The following is a 13,019-nucleotide window of genomic DNA, read 5'->3' as shown; positions in this document are numbered from 1 at the left end:
TAAAACAACGAAAATATAATTAAAACTTTATATGAATATTTCAGGGAGAAGTAGTTTTAAAAGACTGACCAATTTAAAGTGAAAAAAAAAATTAATATTTAATATTTTTATTGCACTTTTTGGGCGTGGTCGATAGTGTGCATTTTATGAAATGCGCTCCTGGAAAAAAAATAAAAGGCGATCGAAATGACTCTTGGTGCCAATCTTTAGTCCATCTAAAGGCCTAATTATAATAACAATCAAATATTACTTCAAATGTTTTTTTTTGAAAATATTTAGTTTTTTTGTTTTTTGGGGCTAAAAAACAGGGCGCTCATGTAATAAAACTGGGATTTAAAGGGTTAAAACAACGAAAATATAATAAAAACTTTATGTGAATATTTCAGGCAGAAGTAGTTTTAAAAGACTGACTCATTTAAAGTGGTAAAAAATATGAATATATAACATTTTTATAGCACTTTTTGGGGCGGGACCCTTTTGGGTCCCCAGGGTGTTCAACGTAAGTTTTTTAAAGGATGACACAATGCTTTTTGAGTAAAGGTTTAACTACAGCCAGCTTGAAGGCAAAGAGCAAAACAAACAAAAAATTAAGAAAAGTAGCTGGATATATTGGTTTAACTCAACATACTTACAACATATTTTTTAAGATCAATTACTGATAATCCTGTTGCTAATGGAATAACCACATAAAAAAAGTACACATAGCCCATACTACTACTTTGAGGAAGTTTAGGAAACAGACAGTTTGTAGCACATACTTCATGTCGATTAAATTATTATAGATTATATTTGACCATCCCCCCAAAAATCACAATCTAAAACCAAAATCTATAACTCATCAGTGTCATAGGCTGTAACATAGTTTCTCTGCACCGGTTTAATGTCTATGATGTATAGTCACAGAAGTATCAATACATTGGATGTAAAAAACATAGATTCATTACTAAAATAATTACTGTAAAAGGGATTTCATGGTAAGCTGTCTCTAAAAATAGATTCTGGTTTTGTTTTACAGATTTTAACCTTATTTTAAATAGGATTTGATGATTGTTAAAAAAAACAAAAATCAATTATCCAGAATTCGCTAGAAAGTGTTAAAAAAATGAAATCCTTTGACAAAATAAGAATGGTATGCTTATGTCTGATCATATATTGATACAGTTTTGAGTTTCATAGTTTGTGTTTTAACAATTCAAATAAGTAAACCATAAAATCTGAGGTTCCCAATGTTTGCATTTCTTCTTTTTTCTTCCTGTCACACAAACAAACAGTGATACTTGGAGCTAGAACATGGCCACATTTAGGCTCTTAATCATAGCTTCTTGTTTTTTTGGCCTAAATGCAATCCACAAGGGGTTTAGTGGGAAGTATCCACTGGAGAAAATACAATATAGCATTTCTGTTTTAGTAGGACTCACACCAAACGCTGGTCAAGACAGCAGGTTGTATTTTTATACTCCTATTCAATAAGAGCAGGAAAGTGACTTAAGTAAAGTTAAAACCAGAGGAGGAAAAAGTACAGACTTTCTTACTTAGAACTATAGATACCTGTGTCTAAAAAAATACTCCAATAAAAGTAAAAGTACTGAAGCATCTTTTTTACTCAAGTAAAAGTGAAAAAGTAAAGGCTCTGAAATGTACTCTAAGTAGGAAAGTAAAAAGTAGCTCCTTGAAGGACATTTCTAATTCTGTACAAAGGAAACTGATCCCTGTGCTATATTAATATAATAAAATAATATTAGTACATAATAATCCAAATATTTAAATATAAATTCTAATTCAATTGAATGCACTCAGTTTGAATCTGTTATGTAGGGATTCAGCAGGTGGGGAACCCTTAGATCTGTGTAGTGTCTCCGCATAAGGAAAAGAATCACAACTCAAAATGTCTTGGCCGATTCCCATTTTCTAAACTGACTCCACACTGTATATTGTGTTGTTACTAAACTGTTGGTACAAATGTGGATTCAGCAAATTAATCTAACCATGATGGCCCCAAACAGCTGGAGGATACATATGAGAACTGCATGAGAACTTAAATGCAAAACGTAAATGAATATTAGCATATTACAGTTGATTTAAACCAACACTGACCATGGACACCACAGCCACTGTGCACCAGTCCAGCACAGTGCTTTACAATAAATTAACCACAGTACGACAAGCTAACATCTTTATCTCATACAAACAACTATTTTCAGCAACACACGCGTCAAACTGCACACAACAGTTGGTATGTTTATTTATGTTTGTTAAGCTTGAATTTCAAATTACCTGACACTTAAAAAATGTAACTCCCTTCATGTTTTCTCCATGTAATGCTAGCTAGATTTGAAGTACCGCAACCACAACATACGGACACCTGCACTCCTTTCTACAGTGGCTGGGAAGTGCAAATCGCAACAAATTACAAAAACCCACAACAAATTACAAAAACCCACAACAAATTAAAAACCCACAACAAATTACAAAACCCCGCAACAAATTAAAAATCCTTGACGGAAAGGGATTGTCTGAAATACCGGAAGTGACGCAACGATTAGCCTAATAGGGCTTTTGGAGCGTGATGTCACGAGAGGGGGCGTGGCCATGGTTTTTGGTTGTGGTGCCATGTTTCTGGGCCAAACAAAGCGCTAGCGAAAGAGGAGCGAAAGTACACGGATAACACCAGCTATGGTTCGTACTTGCTGTGCGGTCGGTTGTAAAGTTAGATCGCACGACCGGCAAGGGAATAAGGTTGAAAACGGTTTATCTTTTCATTCTTTCCCCATCTGGAAGCAACATGAGGCAGCTCTTGTATCGGATGTTACCAAAAGAAGGCGTCTAGTCTGGATAGCAGCTGTGAGACGAGCTGATATTAATCAATGTATTATAGTAAAAAATGAGACACAGGACACAAACATGGAAGCAAGATATATAATTAGTATTATTTATAATAAATATGAAGAAATAATTGCAATTTCTTTAACCATTGAGAATAACTAAATCCTTCAGGACAATGTCACATCAGTGCACTGAACTCACTATGGCTACGTTCACACTGCAGGTCTTAATGCTCAATTCCGATTTTTATATTTAAATCTGATTTTTTGTGTCTGCTTGTTCACACTACAAATAAAATGTGACAGCAAAAGCGCTCCTTTGTGAACCCTCAAAGTGGCCTGCATGCGCAAAAGCAGACGTCACACACAACACGCTCTGTTCAGACCCAGACCAAACAGTAATGTTTGACTGATGGCCCTTAATATAAAGACTTGTTTCAGACTTTGCGTTCTCCAATTTTGCTTTAAGTTATTTTGTTATTTATATATGGCCTAATAATTATCCTTATTTTTAATTTATTGCGGGTTTTTGTAATTTGTTGTGGGTTTTTGTAATTTGTTGCGGTTTTTGTAATTTGTTGCGGGTTTTTGTAATTTGTTGCGGGTTTTTGTAATTTGTTGCGGTTTTTGTAATTTGTTGCGGGTTTTTGTAATTTGTTGCGGGTTTTTTTTAATTTGTTGTGGGTTTTTTTAATTTGTTGTGGGGTTTTTTAATTTGTTGTGGTTTTTGTAATTTGTTGTGGGTTTTTGTAATTTGTTGTGGTTTTTTAATTTGTTGCGATTTGCACTTCCCAGCCACCGTACCTTTCAGCCCACTTTGACTCCCAAGTATACATGCTCTAGATAAGCAGCCCCCAACCTTTTTTGGTCCACGGACCGGTTTAACGTCACCGGTTTAACGGATCGGCCTTTAAGGTGTCGCGGATACATACAACAAAATAAAATGATACCAACAAGACAAAAACTGTTGTATTTTTTAAATATATTAATAGACACGAATTCACTGTGTAATTGTGTAACTTTATTAGCAGCGTCCGCCTGAAATGCGCCAACAATATGAAGAGTTAGATCCTCCTATCTGCCCCTTAATGCTCTCTGGCTGCTATGGTAACGTGTAAATACTTCTTTCAAAATAAGACACACAACTACAACATGGGAAAAGACTCAGGGAAACCATGTCAACAATAAAAACCCTGAAAACCATCAATTTAAATAAACACTGAAGTACAGATACCTAAAAATTCATTCAAGTACAGTAACAAAGTATTTGTACCTCGTTACTTCCCACCACTGGTTCAAACACACAGAGAAGTACAGATGACCTCAAACCTGATCAAGCACTTACTCAGGGCAACGATGAAAGTCTGATTGTCCAGGAGAATCCAAAATCCAAAGCCAACGATGACGGCCCCAAACAGCTGGAGGATACATATGAGAACTGCATGAGAACTATCAGAATGAAAGGATGTCACAAGAAATTTGATAGTTACAAGCACCACTTCCTTTCCATGATTTTCATGTATTTAAAAAAACACTTTGATCAAAATGGGTTCTAAAAACTCACTAATGAGAAGCATGAAATTATGTGTTTTCAGAAGTATCTGTCAGAACAAATAGGAACACAGTGGAAGCTGCAAATGCAGAGGGTGAAATGCAGGTACAATGAAAACCCACTCTATTAAGAGTTTTAATGCAACAGCGCAAATTGTCCTGAGTTGATTAATTTCTTGACATTTTACCTTTATTTTGACTAAAAGTTGCTGTATTGAATATTCCTAAATATTAGCCAACAAGCCAACAACATGTTTGTCTATGTTTGTTTGGAATTACATTTACATTTACATCCCACTTTCTCAAATTTTTTATTGAAAATTATGCAGTTTAACATCACATTGCACTCTGAAAAGAAAGCATAGTACAAATAAGCCATTGGAGTTAAAAAAGGGAATCATGTAATCGACTTATAGCCCAAAACGTATTCTAAATCTTTGACTCATCAAAGTAGCCACCTTTGGCAGATATAACAGCTGAACACACCTGTGGCATTCTTTCCACAATAGAAATCCAATGCAACTCGTCCTGTCAAACCTGCAGCTCAAAGTCTTGTCTTCATAGTTGAAACTGAGACTTGCTTACGCATATCACACAACCTGTTAACTCTCAGAAACTTGTCCTCTGATTCAGTTGTGGCTTTAGATCTGCCGGACCTCTTCCTGTCAGAGTTTGTTTCTGAGTGGTGAATGAAACTGTACTCAATGACACCTTGACTTTTTGCTATGATGGTCTGTCTCCATTGATAATGGCCCTCTCACCATTTTTGCAGCAACGCACTACTTTCTGCAGTACAAGACTGTTCAGCTGATTTTTACAGTGCGTTCCAACACTGCTAATATGCACACAGAGGGGGTTGTAAGTAATCTAAAACAGTTGAAACAGCTGTAGGAATTAGTAGCACCAGCTCTCAAGGCTTGATGAACCTCCATTGCTGCAGAACAGCTTTAAATTGTTAACCCATTTTGAAAAGCCTTTTTGTATAATTCTAACATGTAGATTACTTTTCAGTTCTGGGTAACCTTACCTTTTTTTTTAAAAAAAAAGGTCTGGCAGTTCACCCACTTACCTTTGTATCATTTCGAGCTATTCGTTGGACATGAACGGCTTGAATTGCAATAAATAAATGGACAAATTGGGGTGTTCTAAAACTTTTGACCAGTAGTGTATGCCAAAAGTTCAGTGCGCGAAAACCACCCCCAAACTATTGCAAGCACAATTAAATTCCTTACATGTTAATTTTTATAACATGCATGCATAGAACTCACAGCCACTTGCACAAAAAAGCCATCATGCATATGAGAGTGTCTGCGTTGCACTCACTGCTACAGTTTTGCGCAGACAGGTTGCTTAATGTGCTCAAAGCTGAATCCTGCTTGCATAAACTAACTTAACTTTTCACTGTTTGGAGGGCAGAGCCCAAAGGAAGATTGGTCACTTTGGTGGACTGTTAATGTTAGTGCCTTAAACTGCCTTACACTGTCAGAGCAAAATAAGCGCTACTTTAAACCATATTTATATATCCATCCTTTTTCTTCTGCTTATCCAATTTAAGGGGTTGGAAAGTCTATTTCAGCTGTCACAGAGCAAAAGGCAGAGTACACCCTGGACAGGAATGCCTTAAATGCCTGGGCCCTTGGTATCCCAACATAACATTGCATTATCTTCTTACAAATCAATGTAACTGACATTGACACTGCACTGGCAGTCTTCATAAAGTTGAAGGAAGGATGAATGGCAAAATGTACCAAGACATTCTTGATAACAATCGGCTGCCATCCACCAGGATTATGAAGACCAAATGAGGGAGTATGCTTACAAATCATTGTAAGAAGATGATCTGTCCCTAACCACCTGTCAGTGGTTTAATCTTTTGTCATTTTAGTTATATTTACATGTTCAAAATAAACTCTATTCTATTCTATTCTATTCTATTCTATTCTATTCTATTCTATTCTATTTAGCACCATTTGACAAAATCTAAGATTTATAAAATTCTTCTAAAAAGTAGATCTTAGGCCAAAGCATGATATTCTACAATACAAGCTGGACAGTTTCCCCATGCTTACTTATGTGTTATCAAATGTACTTTGTTATTGTCAGGTTTTTATCTCACCATATTAAGCGCCTTGAGGCGACTCCTGTTGTGATTTGGTGCAATATTAAATCAAACTGACGTGAACTGAATGGAGTAATAAACTCAATCACAAACATACAGCTGCTCTAACACCATCCTAAAGGTGCATTTTTCTGCAACAGAACACTTTTATGAGTCACTAGTAAATTTAAAATACTTACAAAGAAGATGAGGTTGAAGAAGAACAAGAAGTACTTGCTCGCTGTCATGCAGCCTTTTCCCATGGTCATTTATCTGTGAACATGAGACAAATGAAGAGTCATAATAGAAATTTACATTAACAGCCCCAGAAGCAGAGATTATTACAGGATGCAGTTTAATTGTAACAGCTTTAGATCAGGGATAATCTTGATGTAAAGAAGTGGCGACAGATGCTGTAAGAATTAGAGACCACTGTGGATCATGATGATCAGATCAGGACCAGGGGCTCAAATCTAAAAGATTACAGCAGCAAAACCAGTACGACCTCAATCTGTGAGCATGGGGAGACTGCACTGGCAGTCAGATGTCTATTCATATTAATGTACAGAATTCACCTGCTTGCTGCTACTACTGCACATTCACCCAATGTGTATGTATGTATATATAAAAAAAAAAACACCCAGCACGACCCTGCGGGCGGTTTATCCTTCAAGCTCGATCTTTCGATCTTTCTAAGCCCCATTAATTAAACAAAACAAAAAGAGTGAGACAAGAGTTAGTACTTTCCCAGTCATCCTAAATCTAGCTGTAGGGAGTTATACAAAATATACCTAACACAACAGTTAGACATTAAAGTAAAACAGACTTGTTATCAGTGTTGCAATTGATCAACTTTCCCATTAACTGAAGCATTTTGACATTTCAACATTGTATAGTACAGAACTATGGAACGCCAGGACTGCCATAATGAATTAATTAAATACACCATTAAATAATTAATTAAATGTGGCAATAATTAATTAAAATTGGAATTAATTAATTAAATAAATAGTTATGACACATGTAATTAATTAATTATTGACACATTTAATTAATTATTTATGTATTTCACATTTTAATTAATTATTGACACATTTAATTAATTAATTATTGACACATTTAATTAATTATTTATGTATTTCACATTTTAATTAATTATTGACACATTTAATTAATTATTGACACATTTAATTAATTATTTAATGATATATTTATTTATTTCATTTTGGCAGTCCTGACGCCTGGCTCTCATCATGAAATAATTTTATCTGTCAGCCTCACCCATCAAACTCAGGGGGCGGGGTTAACGCTGATCGAGTCAAAACCATTGCTTTGGCCTGGTGGCCATTGTTTCTAGCACACAACAACCGGCATGTGGAAGCTAACAGAACTGAGCTTTGAAAAACCCTGTTTGTGTGTTACCAAATACCGTTTTAATATTTTTTTAGCCGAGAATGTAGTGGTTTAATCTTCATGTGTCTGGTCGGTTTGTCAAGATACAGCCTCTTTGCAAAAGTGTTTCGATGATTTCGGAGATGTCTGCCCAGTCTCACGGCAAAGCGTGGGATAGACCCGCTCGCCTCGCAAGCAATCCCACCGACAAAGCGCAGGCCCCGGTACATAGCTGTAGTAACCCCCGCTGACTTCTTTTACTGAGGTTATATTTATCGATGTTTTATTTCCTGATGTTCTTATGTGTCCTACGTGTTTCAGTCGCCAATTCTGAATTATAACTAACATTAAAAACATGTTTAAGGAGGAGAGAGAGCAAATAAATCTGTTTAACATCTGATCTTTGGGTTTTAGTTCAGTAATCAGCGTGACCTGTGCATAAACGCATAAAAGAGATAACGTTGGTGTTTCCGTCATGTAGTAACTGCTGGCTTTAACTGTACAAAGGTTGTTCGACACTATGAAACACATACAGACTTCATGATGTTCGGCTAATATTTTTATTGTGAATATTAATCATGCTGACCTCGCTCTGTACACCACGCAGCGAGGTCAGCATATCCACGATATCCTCAGCTCCATGAGTTAACACAAAGTTTCCCAGCTGACTATCTAACTGCCAACTATTCCAGAGACGTGAAAATATACAGCATAAAGAAAAGTGTAAGAGACTCAGCAGCAGATTAGAATAACAGTTATACATTTAATAAATCACCAAATGAATCCAAGAAACGAGCAAACCTGTTCCGACAATTTGAATTTGTATTCCCTCAGCTGCAGACTCGCTGCTGTTTAAATGTTTGAAAAGGAAGATTAGATATAAAAAACGTCAAACATAGACTCAGTCTGCCTTCACATTTGATATGAGGCCAGCACGTATAGTGGCCTCAGCAGGCTATTACTGAAATACACGTGCTATATCATAAACTATGATATAAATAGGGAGGTCCTATTAACATGTTTAGTTTTAAAGGACACCTTCCTGCCCTTAGTCTCATTCATGAGCAGTATTAGTTTTCTTCTAACATCCAGAAGTCTGCACGATGTGTTTCATAGTTTGTAACAAGCCTTTGACAGGTAAACATAACATGACCGAAAAAGCAAAAAAAAAAGAAAAAAAAAAGAGAGAGAGTGTTGACATAAGAAGAGAAAATTCTCTCAATTATGGAGACAGACAAATGGTTCATTTACGTTTGATGTGTGTTTATTCCTCCCTAAATATCGTCGCTGAAGTTTGCCATGCATGTCAGATTTTCCTGCGCATTTTTATACCTCTGCCAACAGAGAGAGAAAAAAAATCACATTCTAACAGACAGCTGGTGCTTAGAATACAGTTGAATAACTATTAAAAAACAGATGATATTTAGATGATAGTTCAGTCTAACACATGTGCCAGTGAACCATTAAACGTCTGTGAAACTATGCAGTTATGAAACGTAACTTTAACCTCAGCCAAACCGATTTGCTCAGTTGTAAATAAAACAGCGAAGTAAACGTGACCCGACAGACAGAACCTGAGTGAATGAAGTCCAGCGTTTAACCACTGAGAGCTAAAACTCAGCTGAGGTTTGAAAGCTGTGTGCCGGTGATTGGACATCAGCCGCTGATAAAGCTGTTCGCCTATAAAGTGCTCTGTAAGGAAACGAGCTCCAGCAGCTCTGCGCTCGGGGAAAACACTATATTTACTTATCTTGTGCAGAAAAATGCGCTGACATTGCGTTATATCGAGCACCGGCTGCCCAGTTAAACTGTGACTATCATCAGGTAACTAGGCGTGTTTCTTGAATTAGCAGCAGGTGTTAAACAGCTGACAGATGAGGAGGAGGATGCATGCAGGTAAACTGAGGGTCTGTTGAGCTGATCGCTGGTTTCGTGAGAAAAATGTCAGCTCGTTCTTTATGTTACAGAAGCACAGAGACACAAGACCAGGCGGAAAGAGACGATCGTTCGGTGAAAATGAGAATCTGCGAATGCAACATGTGGAACACGGAGAGTGGAATATGTAAACAAACCGGTTAACGTAACCCCCTCGGTGCACTCTGCATGCTAACTGTTAGCAGAGCTAGTGAAATCTCTGAAAACATCTGAGCACTTTTGCAAACATGTTCTATGTTGACAACCTGACCAGACATACGTCGCGACATTCGCGGCTAAAACACTGTTAAAAGTGTAGCTGGTGACAGAAAAACGGGGTATTTTAAAACTACACCACCACCATTGCTGCTTGTGATTTGATCTGCATTCTGGGATACCTGGCTGCCCCAAGTCTACACAAGCAATCGATTTTCTAGGATCGACCTGTTTTGACTTACTTTGCACGGCAACCAATCAAATGTTAGAGAAGCTGCATGGGCAGCGTTAACCCCGCCCCCTGAGTTTGATGGGTGAGGCTGACAGATAAAATTATTTCATGACGAGAGCCAGGCGTCAGGACTGCCAAAATGAAATAAATAAATATATCATTAAATAATTAATTAAATGTGTCAATAATTAATTAAATGTGTCAATAATTAATTAAAATGTGAAATACATAAATAATTAATTAAATGTGTCAATAATTAATTCATTACATGTGTCAATAATTAATTAAAATGTGAAATACATAAATAATTAATTAAATGTGTCAATAATTAATTAATTACATGTGTCATAACTATTTATTTAATTAATTAATTCCAATTTTAATTAATTATTGCCACATTTAATTAATTATTTAATGGTGTATTTAATTAATTCATTATGGCAGTCCTGGCGTTCCATACAGAACTGAGAGAAGAACAAACAACAAACTACATGAAGGTGATTTGAAGTAGATGACTGCACTTCATTATGAACACATTTCTAAAGTTTGACTATAATATCGGAAACACTGCAAACCCATCAGGTAACTTTAAAAAAAAAATTGATTCCCAGTCTGCTTTTGTATTGCGGTTCCCATGTGAGCTCTAAAACAAAATCTAAATACTTATTTGAGTATGACCTCAATAATAACGGAGCCCACAGGGCAGATTTAATAATGCTCTGCACAAGTAACGACGTTACCTTTTTCAGTAACGAGTAATCTAAATAATTACTATTCCTATCGTTACAACGCCGTTACCGTTACTAACAAGAAAATGCGGTGCGGTCGTGTTACTATTTTTCAACAAACAGGCGGCTGAAGCTGTCTTCAGCTTACTGCATCTTATATCAGTTGCACGGAAGTAGCTGTAAGTAATCTGGGCGATAACTTTTTGGCACAACACGAGATAAGGCGGCAAAACAATCGCATGAATGCTGCTGTTTGGCTGAGGTAAAACCAGAGTCATGATAAACGATATATACGCGTTTTTTTCTCAATAGTTTCGTCATGTTTAACGTCTAAGGACAGCACAGCGAGCACTCTCTGCATATGACCAAAAAAATAAAAAAACAAACAAAAATCAGCCCTTTCATGTTGGTGGAAAAATGTCAACCAATCAAAAAATTATATGGCACCATGACATTTGGTTGTTTAGGAAGAGGGGGAAGTTTTAGGAGTGACGGAGAGAGAGAGAGAGTTTTGAGATGTGAGAGATTTGTGACGTTTAGCGTGTTTGGAGTGTGTACTTAATGTGTTGTCTTGTGTAGTTAGTGTGTAGTGTTGTGGATGATATATATCAAGCTCGGGTCCTCTACCAGAGGCCTGGGAGCTTGAGGGTCCTGCGCAGTATCTTAGCTGTTCCCAGGACTGCGCTCTTCTGGACAGAGATCTCCGATGTTGTTCCCGGGATCTGCTGGAGCCACTCGCCTAGCTTGGGAGTCACCGCACCTAATGCTCCGATTACCACGGGGACCACCGTTACCTTCACCCTCCACATCCTCTCGAGCTCCTCTCTGAGCCCTTGGTATTTCTCCAGCTTCTCGTGTTCCTTCTTCCTGATATTGCTGTCATTCGGAACTGCTACATCGATCACTACGGCCGTCTTCTTCTGTTTGTCTACCACCACTATGTCCGGTTGGTTAGCCACCACCATTTTGTCCGTCTGTATCTGGAAGTCCCACAGGATCTTAGCTCGGTCATTCTCCACCACCCTTGGGGGCATCTCCCATTTTGACCTCGGGACTTCCAGGTTATACTCGGCACAGATGTTCCTGTACACTATGCCGGCCACTTGGTTATGGCGTTCCATGTATGCCTTGCCTGCTAGCATCTTGCACCCTGCTGTTATGTGCTGGATTGTCTCTGGGGCATCTTTACACAGCCTGCACCTGGGGTCTTGCCTGGTGTGATAGACCCCAGCCTCTATGGATCTTGTGCTCAGAGCTTGTTCTTGTGCTGCCATGATTAGTGCCTCTGTGCTGTCTTTCAGTCCAGCTTTGTCCAGCCACTGGTAGGATTTCTGGATATCAGCCACCTCCTCTATCTGCCGGTGGTACATACCGTGCAGGGGCCTGTCCTTCCATGATGGTTCCTCGTGTCCCTCCTCTTTCTTGGGTTTCTGCTGCCTGAGGTATTCACTGAGCACTCGGTCAGTTGGGGCCATCTTCCCAATGTATTCTTGGATGTTCGTTGTCTCATCCTGGACTGTGGTGCTGACACTCACCAGTCCCCGGCCCCCTTCCTTCCGCTTAGCGTACAGCCTCAGGGTGCTGGACTTGGGGTGAAACCCTCCATGCATGGTAAGGAGCTTTCTTGTCTTTATGTCAGTGGCTTCTATCTCCTCCTTTGGCCAGCCTATTACCCCAGCAGGGTACCTGATCACGGGTAGGGCGTACGTGTTGATGGCCCGGATCTTGTTCTTACCATTCAGCTGACTCCTCAGGACTTGCCTGACCCTCTGCAGGTACTTGGTGGTTGCAGCTTTTCTAGCGGCCTCTTCATGGTTCCCATTCGCCTGCGGGATCCCCAAGTACTTGTAACTGTCCTCTATGTCTGCAATGTTGCCTTCTGGTAGTTTAATCCCCTCAGTTCTGACTACCTTCCCTCTCTTTGTTACCATCCGACTACACTTCTCCAGTCCGAACGACATTCCAATGTCATTGCTGTATAGCCTGGTAGTGTGGATCAGTGAATCGATGTCTCGTTCACTCTTGGCATACAGCTTGATGTCATCCATGTACAGGAGGTGGCTGAC

General features: G+C 38.4%; 1 protein-coding gene across 1 annotated transcript in view; it reads right to left on the bottom strand.

Moving 5' to 3' along the window:
* Nucleotides 1-13,019, bottom strand: part of LOC113033514 (CD82 antigen-like) — a 48,270-nt gene that overhangs the window by 19,228 nt on the left and 16,023 nt on the right. The window contains exons 2-3 of the mRNA XM_026187428.2: nt 6,672-6,744; nt 4,168-4,240 (exon numbers count right to left, since the gene is read on the bottom strand). Of these exons, the coding sequence (XP_026043213.2) occupies nt 4,168-4,240; nt 6,672-6,740 (142 nt within the window). The 5' untranslated portion in view covers nt 6,741-6,744. The remainder of the gene's footprint in view (nt 1-4,167; nt 4,241-6,671; nt 6,745-13,019) is intronic.

This window comes from Astatotilapia calliptera, chromosome 1, assembly GCF_964374335.1.
Source record: "Astatotilapia calliptera chromosome 1, fAstCal68.1, whole genome shotgun sequence".
NCBI lineage: Eukaryota > Metazoa > Chordata > Actinopteri > Cichliformes > Cichlidae > Astatotilapia > Astatotilapia calliptera.
The sequence above is the reverse complement of the archived record's forward strand: the minus strand, read 5'-3'. Positions and strand labels throughout refer to the sequence as shown.